This window comes from Miscanthus floridulus, chromosome 17 (assembly GCF_019320115.1).
Source record: "Miscanthus floridulus cultivar M001 chromosome 17, ASM1932011v1, whole genome shotgun sequence".
NCBI lineage: Eukaryota > Viridiplantae > Streptophyta > Magnoliopsida > Poales > Poaceae > Miscanthus > Miscanthus floridulus.
In genome coordinates, this window is record NC_089596.1 from 23,676,750 (window position 1) to 23,693,245 (window position 16,496).

General features: G+C 44.2%; 1 protein-coding gene across 1 annotated transcript; it reads left to right on the forward strand.

Moving 5' to 3' along the window:
• The first annotated feature begins 10,658 nt into the window (after window positions 1-10,658).
• Window positions 10,659-16,128, forward strand: LOC136517673 (gibberellin 2-beta-dioxygenase 1-like). The gene is made up of 3 exons (XM_066511306.1): window positions 10,659-11,268; window positions 14,571-14,994; window positions 15,630-16,128. Exons 1-3 carry the CDS (start codon window positions 10,862-10,864, stop codon window positions 15,909-15,911), a joined length of 1,113 nt encoding a protein of 370 aa, XP_066367403.1. The 5' UTR covers window positions 10,659-10,861; the 3' UTR covers window positions 15,912-16,128.
• Window positions 16,129-16,496: the final 368 nt, after the last annotated feature.

Consider the following 16,496-nt stretch of genomic DNA (forward strand, 5'->3'; position numbering starts at 1 on the left):
GAAATCCTCAAAAACCACAATCTCACCTGGTTGTGGATCGGGGAAGCTTTCTCCTTCCGGCGCACGCCATCCCGCGAGTGCCTTGTTGTGGAGCACTCCCATGGCGACGAGGTCTTCGATGGTCTGCTCATTGCTCCACGACTTCCACCACTCCTTCGCCATGATTCCGCCTTTCTTCTGGGTGTCTCTCTTCGCCATTAGTCTGTTCTTACTAAGGGGTGGATGCGGTGGCGAGGGGATTGGCGATGATTTTCGGAGGAATAGGGTTCAGCAAGAGGAAGAAGAAGGTTGCGGCGGCGAATGACAATGGGGATCGGTAAAAGTAACTTACCAGATCTATATTATAAATAACAAAGAGCTCCGTCGTTTCGTCCGCCCGAGATTCTTGGGAGACGTGCGCACGTGCCGCAGACGGTTGTTCACACAACCTCGAGATCTACGCCAATAAACGCGCCCCATCATTACCAGTGTACGCGCCTCTTCGTTGATAGTGTAAGAGGGCCCACACTGACGCACCTCCATATAGGTGCCAAGCGACTGTTTGCTAGAAAAGAGCAAGAAGACAGAGTGATGTACTATACCCGTCTGCTTTTTTGACCAGACGTGTCAAACTGGACTTGGCAGAGAAAGGAGATAAATAAATACACCAAATAATATACGAATGGCGTTCGTATTTTCGCTGCATGTCTTGTGCTCAAGGATGGATCAGATACTACAATGCTCGGGGACTGCCCAGACCACTGCCGTGCTCGGGGACTGCCTAGACCACTGCCATGCTCGTGGACTGCCAAGACCACTACCGTGCTCGGGGATTGCTCCGACCACTGCCGTGCTCGGGGACTGCTCCGACCACTGACGTGCTCGGGGACTACTCCGACAATTGATGTGCTCGGGGACTGTCCCGACCATTGCTTTGAGAATGGTTCTCCTCGGCTACATGTGATTTGTACTCACATACGGTTGAGAGACATTTATTTAGACCTTGCTACAAGGCTCATACTTCGCCTTCCAGCAAGCTCGGGGACTACGTCGGTACGATGCACCTGCCGGTGCATCTCGTATCGCCTGTACAACGATTGGATTCTTAACTTCGGTGGAAATTCTTTTTTAGACCTCGGCACCACGTGCCTGCGTCACCTACTACCAGGCTCGGGGACTAAGTGGGCACACTTCACCTTGCGGTGAATGTGTTTTAATCGACCCCTGTGCTTTGAATGATTGTAAGGATTATCAATGTGCTCGGGGACTGTCCCGACCACTGCTCGGAGAATGGTTCTCCTCGGCTACATGTGAGTTGTACTCACATACAGTTGAGAGACATTTATTTAGACCTTGCTACAAGGTTCATACCTCACCTTCCAGCAAGCTCGGGGACTACGTCGGTACGATGCACCTGCCGGTGCATCTCATTTTTGTTTGTACGACAATTGGGTTCTCAACTTAACTGGGAATTCTTTTTAGACCCTGGCACCACGTGCCTACGTCACCTACTACCAGGCTCAGGGACTAAGTGGGCACACTTCACCTTGTGGTGAATGTGTTGGTTTTTTCGACCCCTACGCCTCTGACATTCAAGGACGCTATGCTTCAAGACCACTTACATTTCTTTCCAGAAATACAAGTGGGCACACTTCTCAAGACGGAAATCTTTTTCTTTTTTCTTAAGAGCACCATACATTCTTTGGACAACTTACTTCTCCGGCGATGACGGTGGTCAGAAATGTCAAGAACTCAAGCCTTACTTGTCGGAGAAGGTTAAAATGGCGTGTCGCAGCATAATACATGGTGCTCGGGGACTAGCTGTGGGGGTATTAACCCCTATACCCTTACGGCTAAGCTTGGGCCGGCCCGGATCGATGGGTCCGGTCCACCCGAAAGACGACGTGCGGCCCAGCCAACCTGATCGGAGTCCCGCACAAGGAGTCAAGGCGGATTTGGCGATCAAGCAGGATCCTGGTCGGTTAGAATAGGAATCCTTATCCGACCACATATGGCAATTGTAACTGACTAGGATTAGTTTCCAGATCTATAACCCTACCCCCCGGACTATATAAGGCGGGCAGGGGATCCCTCTAAAAACATCTCTCATTGACGTACAGCAATACAAATCAGACGCAGGACGTAGGTATTACGCCTTCTTGGCGGCCGAACCTGGATAAAACCTCGTGTCTGTCATGCGTCACCGTCTTGTTTGTGGCTTGCGCATCTGTCTGTCGACAATCTACTACCTTGGGCATACCCCTAGGTAGACTGCCGACCATATTTCGTCGACACTCTCAAACTCTTGTATATTGTTGGTCCAAATAAATTCATGTGTAGGAGTTCTAGCACTCTTGTGGTTGACATGAAAGCTTTTGTTGGATGGGTATTTGCAACTTGCTTGCCGGCTTGACAAGCACTACAAAGCTTGTCCTTCTCAAACTTCATATCCTTCAACCCTCTGACCAAATCATTCTTCATTAACTTCTTGAGTGAACTCATACCAACATGAGCAAGTCTTCTATGCCATAGCCACCCAAGTGTTGTTTTGGTGAATAGGCAAGTCTTCAAATTTGCATCTTCGGAGGTGAAGTCCACTAGATATAAGTTATTGTATCTAAATCCATTTAATATCACTTGATTATCATCTACCTTGGATATAACAACCTCCTTCTCAGTGAACAAGCATTGGAAGTCAAGATCACACAATTGTCTAACGGATAGCAAGTTGAAGCACAATGAAGCAACATAAAGCATATTGGAGATGGAATGATCATTTAATATTGCCACTTTGCCCAATCCTTTAACCTTGCCCTTTGAGTTATCTCCAAATATTATTCTCTCTTGTCCATCTACCTCTTCATCTAGTGAGGTGAACATACGAGGATCACCGGTCATATGTTGAGTGCAACCACTATCAATAACCCAATGACTTTCATCGGTCTTGTAGTTCACCTACACACAAGAGATTCAAGCTTTAGGAACCCAAACTTGTTGATGGCCCTTCACCTTCTCAACAAGTGACTTAGCCACCCAAATCTTCTTAGGCCTATTCTTGTTAGGGGGTCCTAAAAACATGACTTTCATCTTTCCACTAGAATCATTTCTAAGCATGTAGTGAGCATTGAAGGCAAAGGGTCTAGCATGCTTGGGCAAGGGTTGTGGCGGTGGAGTTTGGCACTCATGAGCAAAGTGGCCTTCTTGTCCACACTCAAAACATCTCTTTGGCTTCGGCTTTGGCTTTGATTATTGTTGTTGAACTTGAGCCTTCTTCTTCTCTACACTTGCCACATATCCAATGCCACTTCTATCCATCTTCACGACGGTGTTCATGAGTAGCTCACTTTGGAGGTGCTTGCCTCTAGCAAACTTGCTCAATCCCATCTTGAGATGCTCTTTCTCCATCTTGAGCTTCTTGTTCTCTTCCTTGAGAATATCATTGTTCTTCTCTTCCTTGAGCTTCTTGTTCTCTTCTTTGAGCTTCTCATTCTCAAGGATCAACTCTTCATCATGCTCAAGAGTTTCTAGCACAATGGTGTTGTGGCTTTTCATCTCTTCAAGATCTTTTATGAGCTTTTCATTTCTATTCTTGAGCTTGACATATTCATCATAGTCATTGCACTCAACCACTTTCTTGCCTTTGCCACTAGATCCTTGCTCAATGCTCTCATCAATCAAATCATCACATGATGTAGCTATATCAAACTTGACAACATGGTTAGTAGTATCATGTGGCTCATTTGGTAAAAATTCTTGAGCAATAACAAGAGTATCATAATTGATCTTTAGAGTTGTAGCTTATTGTGGCTAGTGATGAGCTCATTGTGCACCCACTCAAGTTTATCATGTTTATCTTTAAGCTCTTTCTTAAAAGATTTGAGCTCTTTGAGTTTGGATGATATAGCATCATTTCTTTTTAAGCTCAACATTAGCCTTTTCCAATGTATCGCATTTTGCTAAGAGTGAATCATTTTTAGCATCAAGCTTTTTATTTTTAGCTCTACTCTTTCTAATGATCTTAGTGTATTGTCTTAGTATTTTGACAAGATCATCATATGAAGGTGAATCATCATCATCACTAGCTTGCTCATCATCACTACTATCATCATTATTAGTTACCTTACGTTCACCCTTGGCCATAAGGCATAGGTGTCTAGAGGATGATGGCGATGGTGGCGGTGAAGATGAAAGATCAATAGCAATGGCAACCACTTTCTCATCTTCACTATCATCATCGAATGATCCACTAGATGAATCAATGTCCGTGAGTCAATCACCGATGATGTAGGCATTTCCACTCTTCTTCTTCTTGTGAAAGTCTCTCTTTTTGCCATCTCTCTGCTTGTATGGCTTGTTCTTCTTCTTCTCATCTTCATCTTCGTTACTTGAGTCATCTTTCTTGCCCTTGTTCTTGTTCTTGAACTTGTTCTTCTTGGGCTTGGTGCATTGATGTGCTAGATGACCAAGTTTACCGTAATTGAAGCAATCCATTTCGGAGATTGACTTTCTTCTAGAGCTTGTGAAGAACTTCTTCTTCTTGCCGTCGAACTTGATGCCACTCTTGTTTAGCTTCTTTAGCATTTTGGCGGCTTTCTTCACCATGAGAGCAAGATCTTCATCTTCCTCTTCTTCATCACTTGAGCTCTCATACTCAACTTTTGCTTTGCCCTTATCTTGGCTAGCTTTGAATGCTAAGTCCTTCTCTTTCTTCTTGGTAGAGGATGAGCCATCTTGTGGCGTGATGTGCATGTACATCTCATGAGCATTGATCTTTCCTAAGATTTGTGTCGGTGTAGCGGTGGAAAGATCACCTTGGTGTAGCACGATCACAATATGCCCATATTTGTCAATTGGGAGGACACTCAAGATCTTTCTCACAACGTCGGATGGTGACATTTGAGTAAGTACAAGCCCATTGACTTCCTCTACAAGAACATTCAAACGTGAATACATCTCATTAGCACATTCTTTGGAAAGCATCTCAAATGAATTTAGCTTTTTAATCACAAGATGATAGCGTTCCTCACGCTCACTCTTGGTTCCCTCATGGAGCGCACAAACGTCCGATCATAGTGCATGGGCGTCTTTGTGGTTCCTTACGCGGTTGAACACATCTTTGCAAAGACCTCTAAAGATGGTGTTTCGAGCCTTTGCATTCCACTTTTCATAATTAACCTCATCGCCTTGTAAGTGTGTAGCATTCCGAGGTTTTGGAAAGTCCTGTGTGGCGGCTCTAAGTATACCAACGTCTAGAGCTTCTAAGTACGCCTCCATGCAGATTTTCCAATATGGAAAGTCATCTCCCTCAAAGATAGGAGGAGGTCCATCCCTGTAAGACATTTTGCTCTAAGCGATTAAGCTTAAAAACATGAGCACGAGGCTCTGATACCAATTGAAAGGATCAAGATGCCCAAGAGGGGGAGTGAATTGAGCTAATTCTAAATTTACTTGCAATAATTAAATCCTACGGTTAGCCCAATTAACCCCTTGTGCCTAGAAAAATGTTTCTATCAATCTAACGCACAAAGGACTTGCAACCTATGTTCTAAACATACTCTAGCATGGCAATTCTATGAATGTAAAAACAAGTATTGAATTACTTAAAGTAAATACTCAAAGTAAATGCTCAAAGTAAATAGGGAGAGAGGAACGCGGCGATGTTTTACCGAGGTATCGGAGAGTCGCCACTCCCCACTAGTCCTCGTTGGAGCACCCGCGCAAGGGTGTAGCTCCCCCTTGATCCGCGCAAGGATCAAGTGCTCTCTACGGGTTGATTCTTCGACACTCTGTCGCGGTGAATCACCCAAAACCGCTCACAACTTGAGTTGGGTCACCCACAAGCTCCGCCGAGTGATCACCAAGCTCCCAATCACCACCAAGCCGTCTAGGTGATGACGATCACCAAGAGTAATAAGCATGAACTCTCACTTGACCACTCGAAGCCTAATGAGAACGATGGATGCACACTTTGCTACTCTTGATTCACTAATGAGGCTACTCTCTTGGATTCACGAATCTCAATCACCTCACTAGGACCTTGCTCTTTTTGGCACTCACAAACGTGTTTCTCAGCTGTTGGAATGAGCAAAAGTGACTCCACACACGAGTGGAGCTTCTATTTATAAGGCAGCCTAAAAATGAACCGTTATGTGCCTCTGCGGGGTGACCGGACGCTCCGGTCATATTGACCGGACACTCCGGTCAGTTCAACCCGCACATCAGTGTTTAAGTGTTGACCGGACGCTGACAGGGTCCGATCACCACTGACCGGACGCGTCCGATCGCATTAAACCCTCACTGGAACCTTACTGTACTCGACCGGACGCTGGATCCTCAGGGTCCGATCAGTATTGACCGGACGCGTCCGGTCGCAGATTCACTCTTCTGGAACCTTACTGGAGTCGACCGGACGCTGCCTCTCAGCGTCTGGTCACTTGACCACTCAGCGTCCGGTCGCACCAAACGCAATCTCCTTGATCAAATGAACTGACTGGACCCTGCGGCCAGCGTCCGATCAGTATTTGACCCTCCATTCACTTCCAACTCTCGATCATATGTGAAAGAAGTTTGCTCCATAGGATCATAGGGCTGTTGTGGAGCTACCTAGTGCTAGTTCTAACAAGTGTGCACCACACCTAACTCACTAGACTCATCTAGGTCAAGCTACCCGTCCATACCCCCCTTAATAGTATGGCCAAAGGAAAAACAAAGTCCTAAACTACTCTAAGTGTCTCTCCAACTCCAATCGACACTTAGAACTAGTCATCCTTAACCTTGTCGTCCATCCTTTAAAAACTGAAACGATTTCCATCGTAGGGGCATGACCACCTTGATTGCCCAATTGATCTCCATTACTATGACCTAACTTAATTGCCTCTGCAAAACACACGTTAGTCATAGTAATCTTGTATTGTCATTAATCACCGAAACCCAACAAGGGGCCTAGATGCTTTCAGGTTTGACATAGCGACTACATGTTTCACACATTGTAGAAAAAAATTTAAAAAGCTCGTATTTTCGGTTGCACGAAAACCCGGGTTGTTACAGAACGTAATCAAGGCTATCAAAATGCATGTTCTTTCTTCTAAGAATATTTCTTGTTCTTAGTATATCATTTAAGAATAACCAGCAAAACACCTTGTGCTTAGGTTGGCAAGAGAATTTCTAGAGCTAGAAAAAAGCTCGGTGCACTTCATCATGCCCAGAGAGGTACTTGTAATCTCTAGAAGAAGAAAATATATACCGGAGAACCCTAGATGTAAACCCAAGAGTCCTGACCTTCTTTCAAGTTTAAGTTGTCCAGTAAAGCAACCCGCTGGAGAAATTGTGAATAAGCTTCCTCCTATAAGATAGAAAAGGCTGAATGTTTCATTCACTGAGCAAGCTTTATCCACTATGATGGACTTGTTTTTGGCAAAAGACAGTAGTTCATGGAAATGCAGTCTTGGGACTCTATTTCTCATATATCATCCCAAAGGAAACAACTTCTTCCATCAAAGATTATGACTGAAGCCATCCCTTTGAATTTATCAATAAGTTTTAGGCTATCTCTCCATAAAAAAGAACCCCTTTTTGTGCCATTAGGCAACTCTCAAAATTTGGGTAATGTTTCTCCTAGACTAAGTTAACCTAAGGGATGTCTTCCAGTTCTAGAACTTATGTAGGTTTTTTTAGAAGCAGTGCTTCATTTTGAGTTTTTAGATTTAGAACTCCAAGACCACCTTCTCTTTCTTTTTTTGCTTTGCACACCAAAGTCCATGCAGCGTTTGGAGGCTTCCTTGTATTTGCCTCACGTCTTCTAATCCATAGATAGTGTTTCATGTACTTATCAATCTGGTTAATAATCGAAACTGGCAAAGAAAGAGTGCCCACAAAGAAAGTCAGAAGAGATGAGACAACCGAGTTTGTGAGCTCTAATCTTCCTGCTTGAGAGAGGAAAGAGGAAGTGCTAACTAGTCTTCTCTCGCATCTATTAACTAAAGGGAAGAATTCCTTCACTTTTGGTTTACTTAGCCTTAGAGGTAAACCCAAATATGTAAAAGGGAGAGAGCCCTTGGAGAACCCAAAAAGACCTTGAAAGAAGATCCAATTTTTCTTCAGAGACATTGATTGGAACCATTACTCACTGAAAAAAAAAAAATCCCTAAGACCTTATCTACAAGATATATGTGGAGAGGTGATTTCTTCTATTTCAGTGGTCAATTAGTACACTACTAGTCATCACTTATATGTTCCAAATTGTGCCACCTATGCATGTGAAGGTGCGGTCAGTGTTAGCATATCTATACAGGAGTGAAGTGGACACAGATGAGACCATTTTCTACTATGACCAATGTGTCATTCGTGATAGGAAATAGGTCTTGGTTCATTCTATTCGGTCTCGATCGTCAACTGAACTAATCGACCCAAATAGTTAGCAAAAAAACTCATCCACAAAGCAAAATCAAATCCCCAATCAAACATACTTCTATGAATCAAGCATATCTGCATCCAACAAACAAAGCTAATATATACAAAATTTTCTGTTGTCAATCTGTCACGGTGTGGGGTGGTGGGAGCAGTGACCAAGGCACAACAGATCTGGTCCCATTAAGCCCCGTGGTCAAGGTCAAAAGCACTAAAACTATTGAGGAAGGAGTGCCATGTGGTGTGATGCTCGTCGTCGAGGCATAGGAGGGGCCATCGGATCTAACCGGGGAAGCGTCGTCGGCTTCCCAAGCTATGGCTTGAGTAGGAAGAGGCAAGATGTCGCTGTCGGCTGCAGAGAAGACGCTACCGCGGGGCGCACACGAGATGTTGTTGTTACCTGCAGAGGAGAAACCACTACCGGGTGTAGAGGATGCAGAGGGGGTGGCTGCATAGGATTGGAGGCGCCACCACTTGCTGCAGAGGATGCAAAAGACGCTCGGGTGGTGGTCTGGAGGACTCTCGATGGGCAAAGGGAGACAGGAAGAAGACAGAAGAGGAAGACAGTGGTCCGGAGTGTTTCACCATGCGAGTGGAGAACTAGAGATGGATGAGCTGTATAGCAAGGGTTTTGCATTCATGGGTGTGGGGCTGGAAGGCCTTGTTGTGCTTCTTTTGTAAAATTGTTCTCATTTGGTTGGTTAACCGAGACATAAAACCGACTAACCGCTATAATTTCGATTACTGAGAACTCAAGACCAAAACTCTATTGGTCTTAGTAATTTTAATTTCGATCTTGGTTATTTCGGTTTGGTTTCTCAGTCTTGATTAATTATGCCCATCCCTAGCGATGCATTATTATCATCAATTTAAAAAAAAACAAACAGTGATGGATCGGGCATGATCTTTAATTATATGGTAGTGGTCGTAAAAGATATTCGAGCCCCACAACAATCTACCTTACTTTGAAACTAGCCGGCTACAACTGGCTAGCTGGGGTCCGGTTTAGATCCCTCCAGTTTTTAGGAATCTGGCTTTTAGAAATTGGATGGGAAACAAATAGGTCAATTTTTTCTCAGCTTCTTTGTGTCAATTTTTGCAAGATTCTTAGAAACTAAAAGTTGTTGATTCTTAGTTTTTGCCGGTTTTATTTGACCCTGTGAGTAATAAATGAGAAGCATATTCATAAAAACTGGGGATCCAAACACCCCATCAATTTTTGCTCAGAATCCCACTGCTACAGAAATGAGATCTAGTCCCGGTTGGGAACTAGCTCTACTCCCGGTTTCCCAGCCGGGACTAGCAATCCGGGACTAAAGGTGTTGTTCTTTAGTCCCGGTTTGTCACAACCGGGACTAAAGATCCTCCCAGCTTTAAAAAAAATAATGTCTTCCACCGCTGCGCCCCGTGAGATTCGAACCCAAGACCTCATGCACCGCCTTGTGCGTAGCTTACCACCCCACCTACACAACACATCTAACAATAGATGGGATGTTTTCCTTTTGAACTAACCCATCGGAGGACCTTTAGTCCGGGTTGATGTTACCAACCGGGACTAAAGGGTCTACCTTTAGTCCGGATTGATATTACCAACCGGGACTAAAGGTTGGAGGACTTTTAGTCCCGGTTGGTGGCTCCAACCGGGAGTAAAGGTCCACCTTTAGTCCCGATTGGTGTCTCCAACCGGGACTAAAGGTCCCCTGCCACTGGGCAGGGACCTGACACCAACCGGGACTAATGCCAAATTGGGACATCGTTCTAAAGTCTGTTCTCTAGTAGTGTCCATATTTTATAAACTAGAGACAAAAACTGGCTTTTTAAGAACATGAAACTCATCCAAAGAGGCCCTAGATCGAAGGATCAGATACGTCCCAAGAATCAAATGCGAATGGGTTGGAAAAAGGTTGTGTAGCCATTTCAGTGGCATGAATTGTTTTTTTAGAGCTCAATACACAGCTTACCTAGAGAGAGAAACTACTACACATAGATCGAGCATAGATAGAGAAATCTTACGTGCTGTTGATCTGTGGTACGTTCAGAGATTTGGTAGTGTTAAACTATACTAAACAGGACGTTATACAGTCGTCAAGACTCAAGGCACACAGCAGTTCAAGACAAAAAGATCAACAGGCCAGGTCCAGGGGTCAGGCCGGTCAGCATTTCAATAGAAACCACCCTCTCTCTCTCTCTCTCTCTCTCTCTCTCTCTCTCTCTCTCTCTCTCTCTCTCTTCCAGACGTCCATATAAGCACACCACCACTACTCTCCCCTCAGCTCGCTCCCAAGGCCGGCCGGCCCCTACACTACACACATCCCACTCGTCGCTAGCACTAGCAGTGTGCTGTGTGTGCGTCCATCTCTCTGCTACATTCCACGCATTGCACCGTACGTCTAAACTTACTACGAGAACGCCCTTACAGCTTATTACAAGGCAAAGGCACTAGGCACACAGCGCGCCAACCTCACGACACGCCAGCATGGTGGTGCCTTCCACGACGACGCCGGTGGTGCGCCAAGAAACGCCACCACAGCCGCCGTCCCACGACGGCATACCGACGGTGGACCTGTCGGCGCCGGGCGGCCGCGGCGCGCTGTCGCGGCAGGTGGCGCGCGCGTGCGCGGAGCACGGCTTCTTCCGGGCCGTGAACCACGGCGTGCCCCCGGGCCCCGCCGCGCGGCTGGACGCCGCCGCCAGGACGTTCTTCGCGCTGCCGCCGCACGACAAGCAGCGCGCCGGCCCGCCCAGCCCGCTCGGCTACGGCTGCCGTACCATCGGCTTCAACGGCGACGCCGGGGAGCTCGAGTACCTGCTCCTCCACGCCAACCCGGCCGCCGTCGCCCACAGGGCCAGGTCCATCGACACTGACGACCCCTCGCGATTCAGGTATACAAAACATACCTATGTACTCTACCTCACTCTCGTATGCATACTATATTTTCTTGCATGTACATCTTTGTGAAAGAGAGATATATATGTTTATATTGATGCATGTTCTCTACATCGTGAAATGATTGATGGTTAATGCGAAACCATGCACATTTAGAGATCCATGCTAGAGTGTGTAATTCAAAAAAAAATCCTCTACAGAGCTAGCTCCAACGCGAATCTCAAAGTTAATAACTCGGTTTACGCAGACATATATTTATTTAGAGCTAATTTTATTTAGGTGTTGTATTGCATTGTCCAGTTTTCATCAATATTGTTCTTCAAACTTTGTATTAAAAAAAGAGTATACTACAACATACGTGTCGCGCGCTCGGTCATGGTGATTTATGCTAATAGGCCTTGAGGTTTTAAAAGCTTAAGCTGCCAAAGAGAGATCGAGACATACGCCAAAGGAACGAACAAGTGTTGTGAGGTGTGTTAATGTTGATGGCTACCTGGAGTGTCATGGTCCTCTGCACTGTGCCTGCAGTGCTCCTTAATTAACCAACAGCCTAAGCTGCAGACAGTGTGTGATAGATGTGTGGTTTGCATATCATAGTCCTACACCTGTCGGAATGTCTCGCCTGATGCTAAGCTCTCAGCAGCAGCTAGCAGATGCATTAGTATATGTATATATATATATATATATATATATATATAGTAAGTAGTGAGAGTAGGTTTATTTTTGTAAGGTTTTCCTATATATCTTTTGTGTGTGGAAGGTGATGCAAGCATTTGATATATATTATATTGACCTTTGTTGCATATTATAGTTAAGAACTTAAGGTCAACATGCATGATGTGTACATGCATGCATGTTTGGTATAGTTTTGTTAATTCCTTGCTCATTTATAATATTGGTACTTGGTCGTTTAGAAGTCAAGAGCACTTGGGGTATCATGCATGCATGTATGCACTCCTCTGAAGTGTTAGACTTTCTGAGAAAGCATCCTTTGATAATTGATAGCGCAAACTTTTTTCGACAGAAAAGAGAATAATAGTTCGACAGCAATGTTGGCATTCGAAATCCAAACATATATTAATCTGAATATCACACTTTAAATGGATAGAAAAGAAAGATAGTTCACTCAAGATTCTTACTCATAATTTTTAACTTTACTGGGTTTTTTTAGTTGTATGCTTTTATCCATGACTATGATAGCTTTAGGGGGTTCGTGGTAGGCCCTGTTTGGTTGAGCTGTGGCTGTGGAAAAAAGCTGCTGTGGGCTGTGAGCTGTGAAAAAGTTGCTGTGAGCTGTGAGCTGTAGAAAAGCTGAAAGCTGTTTGGTTAAACAAGTATAAAATATACCTTTTATCTTTATCTCTCTTGAAACAACTATGGAAGAGCTTTTTATTCCACCAATTTCGAAAAGCAGAAAGTCAAAAGCCAAAAGCAGGGTCAAACCAGCTTTCAAAAATGAACTACGGAAAAGCAGCTGCTTCTGAAAAAGCACCCTCCAAAAACAGCCCCTTTGGTTAGGCTTTTGGTTTTTGGGGCCAAAAGCCAAAGCCAAAAGCCCAACCAAACAGGACCTTAGTATCCTATGTTGTCATAGTCAGAAAGGCCCCCATCAAACAAATTGTGCAAATGCATAACTACATAGTTTTCAAGACAATAATTATCGCAATAATGGCGCAATTGATGCCACAATAGGCAGAGCAATGATGTTAGTTCCAACAATTCAAGGGCATACATAGTAGTAGCTAGTTTCCAAAGCAAAAGAAAAGGCACAAACTGATGGGGCATAACAAACTTAACAGCTCCACAGAATGGGCTTGGGCGATTTTCTGATGAAAGTTAGGTATAATTGCCTTGCCAAAAGAACATTCCAAAGGCTTACAAATCGACTGCTTTTCATTTTACACTGAGAAATGGCTTGTACATTTTGCTTGTGAGAGGGACAACCCTTGCCCATGCTGGGAAAAACATTTAAATGCCTAACAATTGACTGAACATAACAGATGAGATATCTTGAGCTATTTCTGTGCATTCGGAAGGAGAAAGATCTCATACAAACAACAATGCTAGCCTGCTAGGAGAGATCCCACACACTACACTCAGGCCAGGCAGTGGCCTAATTCAATAGAGTTGGTTGGGAGCAAATAAAAATGAAAGGGACAAGAAAACCCTCCCTCTACGGTAGTTAGAAGACCCCTCTCAGTGTCAGGTCCCTCTCCAACAAACTATATATGTGTATTTGCATGTCAATCAGTCTCACATATCTGCGGTGCAGTGGTCTTCAATTAATGGCCATACCCAACCACCAATTGATGCAGCTAGCAACAGAACCCATTGCTATTGGATAGCACTTACAACTTTTTCAGTGAAGTACACTAAGTTACATACAGAAAATGATGTTTTAGATGGCCACAGGATATACATCATATATGAACTTGAAATGAATTCCCTTTGTTCTCTATCAACTAGACATGAATCACTGATATATTGCCAATGTTCCAATATTCATAATATAGCAGCTATGAAGAAGTAGAAGGTTGCCTTGATCACATAAAAATCTAAAGCTTACAGGCACAGCCGTTGGGAAACATACAACTGTAAAATGCTACTGCATAAAAGAATGCTAGCAACAAGAATAAAAATAGAAATGCCATCAGAATCTTTTAGCCATTTTGCCATAGAACGCAGGTATAGGTAATAGCAAGTAGGGTCCACAGAAGTACAAAAGCTTGATAGGAAATAAAATGCACCCAGGGCCCCCTAAAGAGCATATCCATATAAAGCCAAGCAAAGGAAAGGAGGCACACATGCAACGGGTCCTCTTTATGGCAAGATGAATGAGATGTCCCGGGGGACGTAGTGGCAGGGGCAGTGATGAGTGATACCAAGCACTGATGAGTCTATCCATGGAGCAGTGGAAAAAGCATGCCCAATCCTGTCGAAAAAAACCATTTGCCCATTGGAAAATTGGTCACACCAAAGTTTCATGTACGTCTGATCCAGAGCTATCCATGCATCACAAGAACCGAATATGTATAGCATGTGACTGGATTCTGGTTCTGCTGCATAGCCCAGATGCATCCATAGCATCAAGCTACCGTCTTTTCAAGGCTGCAGCTTTTGAGTTGCTGCATATTCATACATCAATCAATCAAAATCTTCTCATCTTTCTTCAGTCTCCTTTTTCTCTGCCATGGTACACATCCAATTGGTCTTCGTGATAACTCCATTCTATTGATCAAATCGATCTTGGGCAGATTTTAACTCACATGTTGATGCTTTTTCTTCACTGTTGTTGCAGTAATGTGGTGAACGAGTATGTGGGAGCAATGAGGCAGCTTGCATGTGAGATCCTGGACCTGTTAGGAGAGGGGCTAGGGCTCAAGGACCCCAGATCCTTCAGCAAGCTCATCACTGACACAGACAGCGACTCACTCCTGAGGATCAACCACTACCCTCCAGCATGCACCATTCAGAAGCTTGACCATGAGAACCAATGCAAGATGAAGAGCAGTTTCAGAATCAAGACTAGCAATGGTGTGAACCAGTCGACAGGTGCACGGATCGGATTTGGGGAGCATTCAGACCCACAGATTCTTAGCTTGCTCCGATCAAACGATGTTGATGGCCTTCAGGTGCTTCTGAACTGCGACGGCAGGGAGGCGTGGGTTCAGGTGCCAGCCGATCCATCAGCATTCTTTGTCAATGTTGGTGATCTCCTCCAGGTAAAGGCATCGGTTTACCTGAAAATAAACAGCACTAGTAGATTAAGTAAATGAAAATTGCTTCTATGAGCTACTTAGAAATTAAATTAGCAGACTCTTAAGTCTAAAACAAGCAAAGAGGCTAGGCACAACTCAGCACCCCACCATTAGTATTCGCATATGAAATTGCATTATGCCGCTCCCGTCTGTGCATCATAGAAATAGATTCTTCACTTACTAAAAACATGAAAAAGAAATGTATCTGTATTTGATTCGAACTCTAAATAGACACCAGGTTAGCTATTGCTCCTTTTGTGAAAAGATGGGTCGGCATTGATATTTTTTGGACACATCTCTTGCACTGCATCAAGTACATCGTACCAACTGACAAGAATTTCTGTTTTTGTCTTGTTAGTTGTTACTAATGGCCTGTTCGCTTGTTGGTTTCAGCCAGCCCAAACCAGCCAGCCAACAGTGTTTTTCTCTCACAACAAACCAGCACCAGCCAGTCCAAACCAGCCCAGAAACCAACCAGCGAACAGGCCGTAAATCTAAATCTAACAATAACCAGATATTAATCCATAGTGCAACAATATAATATTATGTCTCACGTACTTGGTTTGTATTCATCTCTCTTTTCCCTTTCTTGTTCCCAGGCTTTGACAAATGGTAAGGTGATAAGTGTCCGACACAGGGTAATTGCAAGCTCCTGTAGGGCAAGGCTGTCCACAATCTACTTCGCTGCGCCACCACTGCACGCACGAATTTTGGCCCTCCCAGAGACAGTCACAGCCAACTCACTCCGCCAGTACCGGCCCTTCACCTGGGCCGAGTACAAGAAGACAATGTACTCCCTCCGCCTGAGCCACAGCCGCCTCAACCTCTTCCACATCGACCATGATGACCACAGCAATGTCGGCAAAGGAGAACAAGAATAGGGAGCACTTGCTGAACTGCAGGCAGAGTTTATGGGGGGGACTAGGTAGGTAGAATTGTCCCCAAAATTTTGGCTCTCTGGCTTCCACAGCCAGATATCTAGTATTATGATGGTGTAGGGTTGTGAGTCTGCCAATGTGTAATAGTATTTAGCATTGTACAGAAGTCCTTGTTGTATGGTACTGATGTACTATTATTGCCTGTTTTAGCAGTTTGTTGTCTCCACCTTACTTTTATTTACTCTCCCCCTTTTCTAGTGTTGCCTTTGCTTAAAGAAATCTCTTCCTTGCACAAAAGTGAGACCTAACTCAGACTCCAGCTGACAATTTTGATACAGTATCCTTTTTTAAGAAATCTAAAATTAAACGCTAAAAGGACTTCAAATGTCACATATACTACAAGAGTTCAAGGAAGTGATAGAATGTTCCAGTAATTAATTCTGCAAACCCATTCCATCACAAACTATTCCCCACTCTTTATCACCTTCATAGTGCAAATATTGACCCAAATTGAACTATATTAATACTATCTATATGAATAATAAGTACATCTTTCCTTGAACACGCTGGAGAGCTGTGTATCATTAT

Bases quoted from the DNA above. Each gene is read 5' to 3' on its own strand.
- LOC136517673 (XM_066511306.1), top strand. From the start codon at position 10,862: ATGGTGGTGCCTTCCACGACGACGCCGGTGGTGCGCCAAGAAACGCCA. The intron at 11,269-14,570 runs GTATACAAAACA...CTGTTGTTGCAG, and splicing joins GACGACCCCTCGCGATTCAG to TAATGTGGTGAACGAGTATG. The intron at 14,995-15,629 runs GTAAAGGCATCG...TCTTGTTCCCAG, and splicing joins ATGTTGGTGATCTCCTCCAG to GCTTTGACAAATGGTAAGGT.